We start from the raw sequence: 14,238 nt of genomic DNA, 5'->3' as shown, positions 1-14,238 counted from the left end.
AGTAACATTTTTGATGAAAAAATGTACATGTTGGGGGCACAAGTTATACTTACCTTACGCATGAGGTGTTGTTACTTCAGACTAACTATAAAAGGTGTATTTCTATGGTTTTGTATGTTTAAAATGTGAGCCTAACTATAACGTCGCTCTAACCTTTGATTTGAATGCATATATATATATATATAGATATATATATATCTATATATATATATATATACACACACACACACATATATATATATACACACACACAAATATATATACACTCAACCATATATATATATATATATATATACACACACACACACACACACACACACACACAAACACTTGTAATTCATTATGCTTATTTACCCTCATCGCCACAAAAACAAAATTTAATTCCATTTAAAAGGAATACTACCTCTAAAACCTTCGTCATTATTTCGGGGAAGATTAGTGTTAACAAACCATCTGATAGTCTTCCATAAAACAGGCAAACATGTCCCTTAATCGCGGGTATGTTACATATGAATCAGCATGAGGTTTAATTATCTACAAATTGAAGCATAATTTGACCATGAAAGCTGATGAATGGAGAACACTTCAAAATGCTTACTTTATAAAATAGCATGTGGTAATATTTTAATTACTATTGAAAATCCGCCTCAGTAGGATTCGATATATGCACAAAGCGTACACTGTAACCTAAATGCAATGACTTTCACCATTCCGCTATATTAGCTTGGGATTGGAATAGCAAAGATTCCTCTGTTAATATTAAATAGCATGTACGATCAGTGCTAAAAAGATTACTTGTCAGATGCAAAATAATGCCATGTGAATTGTAATGCAAGACTACAGAAAGCTAAATTATAACATAACAGCCAAAAGTACGAGACAAGAGAGTAACACTCTTCTAGGGAGGAGCCAATGCCCAATCTAGGTATAAATACCAATAGGTAATGGCAACAGTTCAACTGTCAAGCCAGACATAAAAAGGGAAAGAGGAACACAGAAGAAATGTGCTTCTGCATTTTGAGAAGATTTCAGGCTTAAAGCATTAACAAAGAATCTAAGGGCGAATTCTGTTCATTTCCAGAACTAGTCAAATACACAACATTTACGTATGTGATATTTGCACCAGATGTACAATTCTGCATACAGCAAAGGTGTTTCAAAGAGCAACTGATTTTCTTTTCTTTTCTCTCCATAGGGAAAATAAATTCCTATGGAGAAATCGGTTTCATATGAGATATGTAGTAGTAATGAAGATAAGTTTATTTGTACAAAAATGAACACAAACATACTAAATCAATAAATTATTATGCAGATACAATTGTGAACATCACACTGTATGGACCAACCTAAGTTATAATTTAGAGATTATGGTTGATTGCTCTTCTGTACATAATAGATAGTAGAAAATGTGCTAGCCCTACTGCAACATCAAAGAAATACATATTAGCCAAAAGTGTGATAGCTTTTCATCTTGACCATACCTGATATTTTAAAAATAAAAGGTTTTAAAAACACAAGCAATTTTATAAAAATCGCAATCAAAAAGACCATGGCATATCGAGCATTTTACATTTAAGAAATGTTAACACACAATATTTTTATCCCACAGGATTTTGTATATTTCTGGTCTAGGAAAAGTCAGATTAAACCCAAACCGGACTTTTGAAAAATTCTATGCACAGAATGGGAGCTGGTAAATTTGTAGTACATGGGAAAAGATCCACATTGTCTACAGTATTTAATGTAAAGCTAACACTAAATTTATTTGACCGAGAATTCAAATCCTACTGTTGGTACAACTTCCTCAGAGTATGTTTGTTTGGAAACAGCACCCATGTTCCTATTGTTCACAGTAAACTGGGAAAAAGGTTGAATTTAATTAATTCTTTTAACCAGAACTCTGGCCTAGTGAGAATCTCATCCCAGCATAACTTTTATTTTTTTTTTTTTTTTTATTTGGTTAGCTAATCACCTAAAGTTACCTTATTTAGTGGCGTGGCCAATACGGCGGCCACTTTGTAGAGAGCTTGTGTTGGCCTGTTAAATATCCTTGAAAATATCACCCATCCGGTCCCCATAATCCTTGCGGTGGATCCTGGTCCTTTCCCCACGTCGAAGCAACCAGGTTGTGAGCAGCGGCTCACTCACAATGCTACAAAGGAGGAGGAGGCTGTGTGTTGGCTGATGGGGCAAGCCTGTGACGAGGACTGCTGACCGGGGACCCAGGTCTACCCGACAAGTACACAGCCGGCATGTCGGTGCCTGCAGCGCGGCGACAGGAAGAGACGGAGGTGCCTGCCCCAACCCCTGTATGGTGCGGTGAGGTGGAGCGGCTGCCAACCGTGGCTACATCCTGGCTTGACTCTGTGCTTGGGGATGAGCCCCTACTGACCTAGTGGGAGGAGGCGAGATGGCGCAGGCCTGGGTGAAGTGGGACATACAAGGTCAGCTTCGTCCTGCCTTCCCTGTTCTGGATCGAGGAGACGGTGCGGACCAGAACGGTGCGGAGGGAGTGGTGCCCAGGCTGGCACACTGATGCCAGTGTTGGGGGCTAAACAGGTGTTGACGTTCCCAGCGGGAGTGGCAGTGCTGGATTGACGGGCGGGGCGCTATGACGCGGGCCTGCCTGCTGCATGTAGCTTATGCACCACACCAAAGTAGATCATGAGGGCCACCATACTTGAGGAGTGGCCCTGGTGAGGAGAGGCTCCGATGTCCCTGCTTCCTGCAACCGATTGTGGGTAAGCTTGTATGGGATTTTGAAATGCCTGACCCTGATCTGGATATGAAGCCCCTATGGACACGGAGGTGTGGGGCCACTTACTGTCTACACGCCAATCACACATGGTACTGAGGGACTGGTGTAGTCGAAACTGAGGACCTATTGACATGCTGCAGTGGACTACGCATGTTACATAGAGAGCTCTCTCCCCAAGACAGATGCGTTGCCTGGTTGACTTTGAGAAACCCACTCCAATAACAGGTAATACGCGGAATACCCAGAGGGCGTACAGTGGTGGTTGGAATGCCTGCTTTAAGACTGTACTGGTAGCGTTGTCCACTGGAACCACCCTCCTCCCCACACCTTCTGCTGCATGGAGGACACTCTCGTCCAAGCATGAAGATGGCAAAGCCAAAAAATCTTAAGGCTAATATGCCCAAGCATCAAGTGTCACAGGACCCCCCAAGTGACTGCAGACTGCACCGCGAGTGTTCTCCAGCAGCTGGAAACCACTTTGCACGCACACTCTACTCAGTCTGAATGATCCTCCAAGCTATTATGGACACTAAAACACGATTAGAGACAAAAATTGATGCTGTTTCTCAACGCGTGAACCTTCTTTGTTCAGATCACCGTCAACTGGCTGCGACTGACAGGGTGGAAGAAAAAGAGTCATCTCTAGGTACTTTGAGACCTACAGTTCACGGCCTACAGGAACAGATGAAAGTCCTGAATGCAGAGGTGGCAATGGAGTGTCAGAGGGTCGAGGGTGTGGAAGGGCGGTCCAGATGCAATAAAATCCGCTTCCTGGGCTTTCCCAAGCGAGTAGAGGGCTCATATATGGAACTCTTCATCAAAAAGTGGCTGATGGATACTATCCTGATGGGCATGGTGCCGAAATTCTTCTCAGTTGAATGGGTGCACAGGGTGCCAGGCAGACCGCCGCCACGGGAGCCCCACTGAGACCAATTATTGCATACCTGCTAACTTACCGAGACTACGACCTGACCTACTCATCAAATTCTTTCGAGCCCAGGGGCCCAGGAAATTAAAAAATGTCTCCATCACTGCCTACCCGGACTTCAGGGCAGAGGTACAACAACAACAGAATTCATACACCAAAGTTAAATTGCACCTTCGCGAACTGAACATTAAATACGCACTTCAGTTTCCAGCGAAGTGCAGGGTCATTGATGGCAAGAAGACCCATATACTTGCTGCCCTGGATGATGTTTGGACATGGCTGCATGTCAAGGGATTTGCCCAACCCTTACTTGAGGACAAGACGGCTGGTGAGTGGCTCACTACTATCCCTCAACAACAGTAGTGCCCACTCTCCAGGGCAAAACCCACTAAACCCAGGCAGCAGAGGGGCAGGCCAAGGCAATACAGGAAGCCGCCTAATGCGCCGCACACCCCTTGATGATGCTCAGAGAGGAATACCCTCATGACTCTGCATCAGAGGCAGGGAGCGCCCCCTCATCTTCCGAGGACACCACTAAAGGGCCGCTGATCACCCTACGCACGGTCAATGACTTATGAAGCGGATGTATCACCTGCATTGTTGGCTTATTTGATGTTCATGGCTAGGACCATGTTCCCTGGCACACACTGTACAGTTTGGTTGATGAACGGGACTGGCCCCTCCTTTATGGGCAGACTGACTGCGAGGCACGGATACAAGACTCTGACGGCCCTGCAGAAAGTCCCTGCAGAGTCACACTGGGGTGTCGGGCGCTGTAGCCGGAGGACTGGGCCACCGGTCCACAAGAGATCCTCACTATACAGCACATGGCACCAAGACCTGGATGGATGATATTTATCCAGGGCAGACACTGTGGGGAATGGTATCTAGAGATCCTGCACCCCACAAAGGACTTCTAAATAGACCCCAAAAATGGTTCTGGTTACACAAATTAATTTATTTAGAGAGTTGGCACGTTGTCAGAGTACCACCTGCCTGGGGGAAAGGGGGGAGTTATTAGTACTTTTCTGCACATCGTTGTTTGTCTCAGATCTGCGGAAGGTGAGGATGTCCATGAAGGGGAAATGTTTGCATGATGGACATCTTTATATATATTGTTTGCAATGAGCACACACATTAACTCAGTAGCTCCCCATTATAGGATACTACAGGGGTGTGGAATGTATTAAAATATCTACTTGTCCATGGGACAGGTTGCTTCTTAAATCTACTTGTCCTGTAAAAAAAATCAACATGTCCCTTTGGTACTATGCAGTGTGGCAACAAATTATAGCAGCAAACTCATTATGTAAGAGCTCTGATAATAGCCTCACTGATTATACAAGGTCTACTACTATAGTATGCTTTCACACTTACAATTTCAATCCCTACTACAGCAATTTTGCCATCATTGCGCAGACCTACATAGTGGGGCTGGAGGCAGCAGTAAGCAGTAGTTCCAGGGATGGAATGGCTTTGAGTCTGCAAACCTACTAATTTGCATGTTTTAACAATTTCCACCAGCTCTCCTCCAATTTTTTCCCATAATGAGAAAGGTTGGAAATTTACTCCTGACAGTGGCAGAAGTAAAAGTTCTTCCAGGGTTGGGAAAAAAGTGGTTGGAGGGAAAGTGAACTTGTAAACGCTAGATTTTCACATGAGCAAATCTACACATGCATATTTGCTTGTGCTAAAATACAGTTCAAAATATTTTCTAGGAGTACGATTTCCTGGTCTACTTCTGTAAGTTCTTGTGAATTCATGAAAGCCACTATTTCAAAGACACATACCATGAGTGCAATTTTGTGACTTTCTTTAAAAATTGGGTCTCTAATTAGGTCTGACATTTTGTTTTTATTAAACTACTATTTCTCTCTCTCTCTCGGCTGGCTTTACTGCGAGAAATCTCATTCTGCTCTTCTACTAGGAGCATATTGTCACACAAAGTGGTTTTGTTCAGTGCAAGGAACTATTGTGGCAATCAGTGGTGTAACAAAATTGGAGGGCCCCCCCTGCAAAGAACATGGAACCCCCAGACTCACTCACTGCAGGTGCTGTGCTAAGGAGCAAACTGGGCCTTTGTTACACCACTGGTGGCAATGTGTACTTTTTGAGACCAAAAACATTTTTGTCTTTTTGCCAGTGTTTGTTATAGTGGTGAGGGCCTGGCAGCTCCCACAACAATAAAGTGTTACAAAAGCCATGTCAAAACAAGACATGCATTGACGAAATCAAGAGAGACAAAAAAATGTCAGATCAGTTCGCTTTGCCAGTGCTTGTTTACTTTCATGCTTCCCATAATCGTGTTGAAAATGGTTACACTGATTTTCCATTACGAATATTTTTTGGAAATACTAGCATGCATCAACACATTTTACTAAATGACGCTTCAAAGAAATAGCACCTAAAATTTCATGGTAGTAAAACTTTTTTCCCTACTTGCAGTTTTTTCTGAACATTTTATTTTGAAAGCAAAGAATCATCACTCTTGCTTACAAGCTTCTGCAAACATTTGCATCTAATCAGAGAGCAATTTGGGAGCACGATATCATTAAACTTTTCAAACCTGTGTACACTTTTTTTTAACTGGAACCACTGTCAGTAGTGCAGTGTGACCTTAAACGTTTATTTACAGCGCTCACACTAATAATGGAGGCTTCTCATTAATAAACCATAAATACAAGTTTGAACAGCATTAACATGTCGGCACACATATTACCTAAACTGCAGACAGTTCCCTTCTCTGTAAACTGGCAGCCAAAGGGTTTGTGCTGCTGGGGGTTGGGCCCACTTGTCCCTCGGACAAAATAAGCATGAAAACTTGTTGCCCTTGACCCCAAACAATATGTCCCGGTTGTCGGGCGATAGGAATTCCATACCCCTGATACTAACATGGAATGTGTGAGGTAATGCTATGAAATTCATGCCTACCTCAGGTGCAGAAATAGGCACTATGCCATATTGCAGGAAACCCAACTAACAAAGGTAGGACTCCGGAAAAATAAATCTAAATGGTGTGAGCAGGTTTATGGCAGAACAACCTCAGCATTAGTCTGGGGAGTGATTTTGTGGGTGCACCCTGGGGTTCCCTATGTAGTAGAGCGCTGTAGCATGGGTGTGGTGGGTAGATATGTGGTGCTGGAGGGACAACTTGATAGCTCACCCTTGTCTCTGCTGGGAGCATATGCCCCTAACTCTAATGTCAATGGGTTTTTGGACATACTTACAATTGCTCTTTTCTGTGATCCCAAGGCCCGTGTGAGAGGGGAGGGGGGACTTTAATTGTATGGTTGATGTTAGCCTTGACCGGTCTCACCCGCAACTGGGCAGGGTGCCTAGTGTGAAGGTCTCCCTTGTTTAGGACATGGCTCACAAAGAGAGGGCTTCAAAACATGTGGCATATCTCATTTTACTCCCCAGTCCATGACCTCCACACTAGAATCGACAGATGGCGATACGGACAGAATATTTGGCTCGATCTTTATCTGATCATTGCCCCCTCCAATTGGAGTTACAATGGGGTAGACTGTGCTAGTGTATTCCCATGTGGAAGCTGCAGACTGGCATTAATAGATCCTCCATTTTGGGAGGACCTCTCGACATTTATCGGGCACTATTTTGAACACTACAAAGGCACTAATTCGAGCCACGGAATGGGATGCCCCTAAGGTGGTGGTGAGAGGCCAGAGCTTGTCATCCACCTGGGGAGTGCAACGCCTATTGCTTCAGGACTTGGTGACACTGGAGCAACACAAAAGGATGATGGAGTGTTGAAACTTTTCAAACACTCACCCCCAGTCACAGATCTGGGTTTAATCCATCATTCTTTTGTTCACCATGCCACCCCAGTTTGGACCCAGCCATATGCAAATCAGTCTTGACCCTGTTCCTCGTGGGAACAGTCCAGCCTGAACTGCCAGGCCAGGTCCTCTGTGGACCGGAAACAAGCATCCTAGGACCGGTTTCAGGGTATCACCCTTCATCAGCTAGGCTAGCTTGAATACAGTGGCACAGTGAGCAAGGGACCCACGTCTGGGCATACCCTTCACTTGCCCAATTCCACCTTAGCCCATTTGCTGTATGCCGTGCCTGGATCAGAAAAAGGGGCTTATAGGGTGTATGTCAAGTTCTCAAGTTATCGCAAAGCTGACCTCTTTCCACCATATAGAAAGTTGGGTAGAAATCCATAAAGCAGCAGCAGTGATCTGAGATGGAATTACCCTCCCGAAATCTGCCCTGTTCAATCGGAAAAAGACTATTGCCTAAAACCCATTTTCAAGGTGATTTAATAAAAATGTCAAGAAATCTTTCCTAGAAATATCCAATAGGCTAATTATTCTATAGTTTGTTCAACAGCTCTCATCACCTTTTAAAAAAATTGATGTGTCAAGATAAACCCCAGTTTTGGCTATCCACTTGAATAGATGCGAGAAAATTCTTGCCCACCAGTTAGTGTTGGACATGATGAATACTGATAGGATGTTATTTGGCCCTCCAGCTCTACTCAGCTTCACAGATGTAATTACAATTAGAATTGTGGATGTAATGTCTCTAACTGAGAACAAATCAAGTTGTAAAACTTCAACAGGACGAGTCTGAGGATCAACCTGCGTAGCTGGCGTGACATACAGACCCTTATCATAAGCTATCCAGGGGTCCTCCCCAACCAAACATGGAAGCGCTCGTGGGTAGCAATTGCTAGCGGTAGTCAATAGTTTCCAAATTGTTTTTGACCGCCTGCCTGAAGTACCTCTATCATTTCATTCCAGCGACTATGAAAATACTCAATTTTTACCTCTAATAACTTGCATATAATGGTTTGTTAGACAATTAACTTCATTTTCGTAACACTGAGTGAGGGATTTTTGGGGAAACTCTCCGCAAGTTGCTCTTTAATTTCTGACATGTTGAATCATGCCACATTTGTGGTGCTGCCTTCACTGAAACCTTCATCATAGGGAAATACAGAATTACTTCAGCGCATTTGCGAGAAAGCACATTTTCCATCAGGGCATTACAGCAAATTATGTCATCTTCACACACCCCAGGATCTTTATCGATGCATTCTGATGCTTGATAGGAGGGCCAGATATTGGAGGTGTATGGAATCCAGGAATGTTGTGAGTCTTTGAGGGAGACATATGGCCAAGGGTAGGACTTTCTCAAACACTGGTGCTTTCCAGAAATTTAGGGTTGCCACAGCAGCCCAATGGTAACTTCCTTTACAGTCCAATACATTAAAATCGTTAAAAATACCAAAAAATACATACATATAAGCAATTGTGCAGCCATGATGACCAGATTGAAAGGTTTGTACAGCACGACTTAAGTTTCAAGACAGCCATTCAGACAAATTAATTCAGTTTTTGCCAGCCATCTACCAAGCACTCTAGCCTGTTTTAAGGTAGGATTCACAGGAAACCCAGCCCCTTGTATATTATATTGTTCCAACAAATCCTGCAATAGATCATCAGTTCAAATGAAGAACAGTCTTGCATTAAAATTGTCTGCCATTACAATAATGGAGTTGAGATATTTCAATAAAGTTTGTATTCCACTTACAAGCAAGTCCACCTCTAAAACCTTCTTAATTTTTGCTGGAAATAAATGATAACAAATCAGCTGACAGTCTTCCTATAAGCGCATGCAAGCGGCTTCCTCAATCACAGGTACATCATAAATGAAACAGCAAGAGGTTTATTCACTTACAAACTGAAAACTAATTTGACTGTAAGAGCTGATTAAACAAGACACTTTAAAATGATTGCATTATAATATAGCAGACTGCAATATCTTAATTACTATCAAAAATCCACATCAGAGTAGGATTTGATCCACACCTAAAGAGTACACTGCACCCTAAATGCAATAACTTTCACCATTCCACTATCTTAACTTATGATTGGTACAGCAAAGATTCCTCTGTTAGTATTAAATATTATGTGTGATCAGTGGTAGAAAGAGTACTTTTCAGATGCAAAATGGTGCCACGTGAATTGTAATGCAAGAACTCAACAGAATGCAGCATGATACACCATAAAGCCAATAGCATGAGGCGAGAGAGTAATGCATTCAAGGAGCAACTGATTTTTTAATGTTCTCTCCATAGGGAAATAAAACTCCAACAGATAAAATCTTCCACATAGTTACTTATGGAATATGGTGGCATTCCCTTCTCTTTTCCACCAGGTACACACATTTACATGAGTAATTTTAAGTACATTTTGAGGGTCAGAAAGCATCTGCTTATTAATAGTGAACACTAACAAACATATGCCATTGTATGTGTTCTGTTTTGTAGTGCTTTCCTCTAAACTTCCCTCAGTTGTGCTCCTAGTCATGAATCTGCCAACGTGGTAAATAAAAGATAAATCACAAAAGCAACTTACAATTGCAAAATTACACAAAACCTGATAGGGTGAATCAAGTTCTGCTATTTGGAATCAGAGAGCTCTTTGAGGTCTTATGTGTTTTTCCTAACACCAATTAAGCTTTGAGCCAAAATAAAAGTGATAGTCACTACAATTTTAAACTACAACACAAAAATCAAAAGGATTACAGGTGCCTGTGATGCAGGCTCTTCTAAACTGAATCCTTGGTGCTGGTTAGAACTACATTGGGCATAAGTAGAAAAGGTAACATACTTACACATTCAGTATGAACTGGGTGCACTGCAAAAAGCAAAGATGCTAGCAAGGAGGCCTTATGAGCACGATATATCTTTCTGCCCCGATAGCGATATGAAAGTCCATTGAATAATATACAGAAGACGTCAAACATCAACACAGAAACAATACTGTGCAATATTATGTTGACAACATGAAATCCCATAGGGTGGTAGCCTCCAGCAAAGAAATAATTAATCCTGCAGGGAAACAGAAACAGAGAAAGTTTGATATCAGGATGGACTGTGGTCAAGAATAATCACTAGCATCAGGATAAATGTAGTACATTTACTGTATTCTGGACAGTATAGGAGAATTTTAATAAAGAAATGAAGACTGCCAGCTCTGTGGCAGGCCACTGATTTTGAGGTAAGAAAAGACAAAGGGCCGACCAGGGTGGCTGATGGCCTGGAAAGAGAGATAAAGAGTGATGAGCTACTAAGAAGATCGTAGGTGCACGGTCAACAGGGATGAGAGCGGTTGGGCCTGATCACATTAAAGTGCCAGTGGGTAGGCTTACTAATAGGACACGGGGAAAGTGGGAGTGGAAAATGAGTAGGAGGAATTTGCTATGCAGGAGATTTTTTTATACATATTTTTTTTTGATCCACAAGAGGAAATAAACACTGAGTCAGCATACACCATTCTCCAGTTACAAAAAAAAAAAATAAAAAATAACCATAGAGATTTAAATATACAGTTGATCAGAAAAAAAGCCAATACAATTCATCGACGTCATTTGACTCATTACATGTAATTCATACCACAGCCTCTGACAACAAGATACATCCGTAGGGATATTATAGCCGCCTGCCGATAGGAACTTCCTCCTACTGGTGTGGCAGTGTGAATCCCCTAGCTACATTTCAATCTAAATAATTCTCGTCTAATTGTGTAGTTTGAGTGTCCCAAGAGGGTAATAATACCCTTTAATACTGGCTAGTCATGCCACGTGCCTACAATTATAATGGAGCCCACATTTTCTCCCCCTTCTTCTTGGCCTTCTTCCTCTTCTAGAGATATAGACTGCTCTCTAGGTGGAAGGCTAATAGCCTAGCTAGCTGCTGATGAAAAGAGGGCGGATCTCGGTTATTCCAGCAGCGGAAATACATATATGCACCACCACCATGGCAATAAACACCAGATATTGCCCTTCATTCCCACCTGCATTATCATTAACACCAAAGTCATAGGTTGAGGAGATAGTACAACTTCTGTGTGCAGGAGAGTCCACAGGAAGCATGATAACTCACATTTAAGGCTCTCTAGGACTCTACAGCTGCAAAACATATGCACTAAATCAGCACCTAAACTTTGGCATTGTGGGCAAGAAATGCCAGTCTCCCTCCCCCAACCTGCAATTTTGGCCAGAGTGTAATACGAGTTGAAGAGGGTCTTAAAGTGTTGTGACTGCAGTCGAGCAGACAGTAATAATGAGTGACCAAGTTTTAAAGACTCAAAGAAACTAGCAGCCGTGGCCCCTACCCTTCACGTCCAATAGTCTGCCAGTTTCTCCAAGTCATCGGGCATAAGCCCCACCAGACATTGATAATTGTGACTGATGCTGCAGCCCCCAGTATTATAGAGGAGTTCAAGTAGTGTTATCTTGTTGAAGCCAATGTCTGCCACAATTTCTAGATAGAAAATCCCTAAACTGTAGATTTAGTTTTTTAAATCTCGCTTTTAATGGCCGAAGTCAATTAGTAGATCCCCAAATGACACCATTCCCTTTCCATCGAGGAGGTCACCTAATTTCACTAGCCCTTTGGCTTCCCACTTGGAACAATAGGCATCATGGAATATCAGTGGAATCAGAAGAGACCTCCACAAAGGGGTGTAGAAATTAAATCTCCCAATGCCAATCTACTTCCTAACTGCCCCATGTCTTAAAAGCAGCCTGTAAGTCTTAAATTTCATCTTTTTTTTAGTAGCTTGGATTGACCATTTTGAGAAAGATGGCTTCAGTCCCTTCTCCCAGTAAAAGTTCATAGATAGATGGTGTGACTTCTGACACATAGGTACCACTTTGTTGACCACCCACTTGAAAGTTCATATACTGCAAGACGGAAGCCCACATATAGAGCCTAAAATTTGGGACGGCCCAGCACCCTCCTTCTTTGGGTAACACCATATGCTTTAAAGCCCTCCTGGCTTTTGCAAAGACCAAATCTAACTGCTGGAAATCTCCTACATTTTTATGAGCCAATATTTCCAGAACTCTAGAGGCATTGTCCTGAAAAAGTTAAGGACCTTACACAAGAATATAATTTTAATAATATTACACCAACCAATTATTGTGAGATGAAGATTGTTCATTATCTTAAGATCCATTTTTATTTTTTGTATTACAAGGGCCAAATTTAATTTCACTATCTGATCGATCTTAGAGGTCATGATGACTCCCAGATAAACCATCTGGTCCACAATCTGGCCGCCCTAAAATTTCACCTGGTCATTTACTACAAACTGTGTCTTATTCTGGTTCATAATGTAGCTTGAGGTCTTCCCAAAGTTTAAGCATCGAAGATTGATGCTTTAGGGTTGGGTGTCACAATTGCAATACAGTTGGTGTAAGCCAAAATGTTTGTGGTAAATCCCTGAGTCAGCATTGGTTTAATTAAGGCATTGGCTTCTAATTTCCTTATCAAAGAGTCAATGTACAGAGCGAACAATAAGGATGAACATGGGCACCCTTGCCATGTGCCTCTCCTTATCTGAAAATAATCTGATTTCCCACCAATGATTTGGAGCCTTGCTGTTGGGTTCTTGTAGACCACTTGAAGAGCTCTGATATACCCAGACCCAATTTTATTCCATCTCAACACTGCCCAGAAATGATACCATGCCATCCGATCAAAGGCCTTCTTAGCATCCAGAAGTGCCAAGGCCATGAGGAACTTTTTCACATGGGCCCCATCAAATAAAGCTATAACCCTTCTAAATGTGATCAGTGGTGCCTCTGCCTGGTATAAAGCCATGTTGTCTGGGAAATATTAATATACCAGTTACCCGACTTAGCCTGGTAGCCAATATTTTTTAATACAGTTTAGCATCGCTATTCATAAGGAAGATGGGTCTATATGACACGGGCTTGCAAGGAGATTTCCCTTTTTTCTCAAAGACCATGATATTAGTCGCTGCTGAAAACAAGGAGGCCTGTTGGCCACTTTGCACCCCACATAAGATGCTAGTCCAGTCCTCTTCTAAAACAGAGCTAAAACAGAGAAAAACACTTTAAAAACACAATAGGGATTTTATCTGGGCCTGCTGCTTTGCCAGAAGGTAGGGCTTTGAGTGCTTCCCTTACTTCCTTCTGGGAAAAAGCGGCATTCAGGGAAGCCTGGTCATCTGGAATAACTTTATTGCCCACAATGAAATGTAAATATAGAAGAATGCCCTGCTTATGCATCCCTCTCCTTCAGCTTGGTATAACTCCATTTAGAGTTCACTGAATACTTCCAATATTGCCTCAGGGTATTAACAAGCTGGTCGTGCTGATCTCTAATTTCCAATATTTTGCTACAGACTGTTTTTTGTCTAGTCCAAAGTGGCAACAGTCGACCTACTCTTTCACTATACTTGTGGCACTCTTTTTTACGAGCCGGGAATTTTTCGACAGCCTTGTCGGCCATAATTGTAGTGATCAGCAATTTAATTATAGCTAGTTTATGCAAACTTTCTTGAAATTCACTCCCTTCAGCATACTCCACATTCAACTGGGCCCCTACAGCGGAGAGTTCATTGCATTTATCTCTCCGAGACTGACAGAGGGTCCTTTGATCGTTAAGGCTGAAATAGGGGGTCTCCCCCTGCCCTTTTACCCACCTCTAGAGTATCCCCGACTATGCCAGCCAGGGAGCTACCTCTACTTCTAACCATAAATTCAG

General features: G+C 42.3%; 1 protein-coding gene across 1 annotated transcript in view; it reads right to left on the bottom strand.

Moving 5' to 3' along the window:
- TMTC4 (transmembrane O-mannosyltransferase targeting cadherins 4) overlaps window positions 1–14,238 on the bottom strand; it is a 446,521-nt gene that overhangs the window by 346,907 nt on the left and 85,376 nt on the right. Inside the window, exon 4 of the mRNA XM_069205065.1 lies at window positions 10,335–10,551. Coding sequence (XP_069061166.1) covers window positions 10,335–10,551 — 217 coding nt within the window. The remainder of the gene's footprint in view (window positions 1–10,334; window positions 10,552–14,238) is intronic.

Source organism: Pleurodeles waltl, chromosome 8, assembly GCF_031143425.1.
Source record: "Pleurodeles waltl isolate 20211129_DDA chromosome 8, aPleWal1.hap1.20221129, whole genome shotgun sequence".
In the NCBI taxonomy this organism is placed as follows: Eukaryota; Metazoa; Chordata; class Amphibia; order Caudata; family Salamandridae; genus Pleurodeles; species Pleurodeles waltl.
Note: the sequence above shows the minus strand (reverse complement) of the source record. Positions and strands in the feature narration are given on the sequence as shown.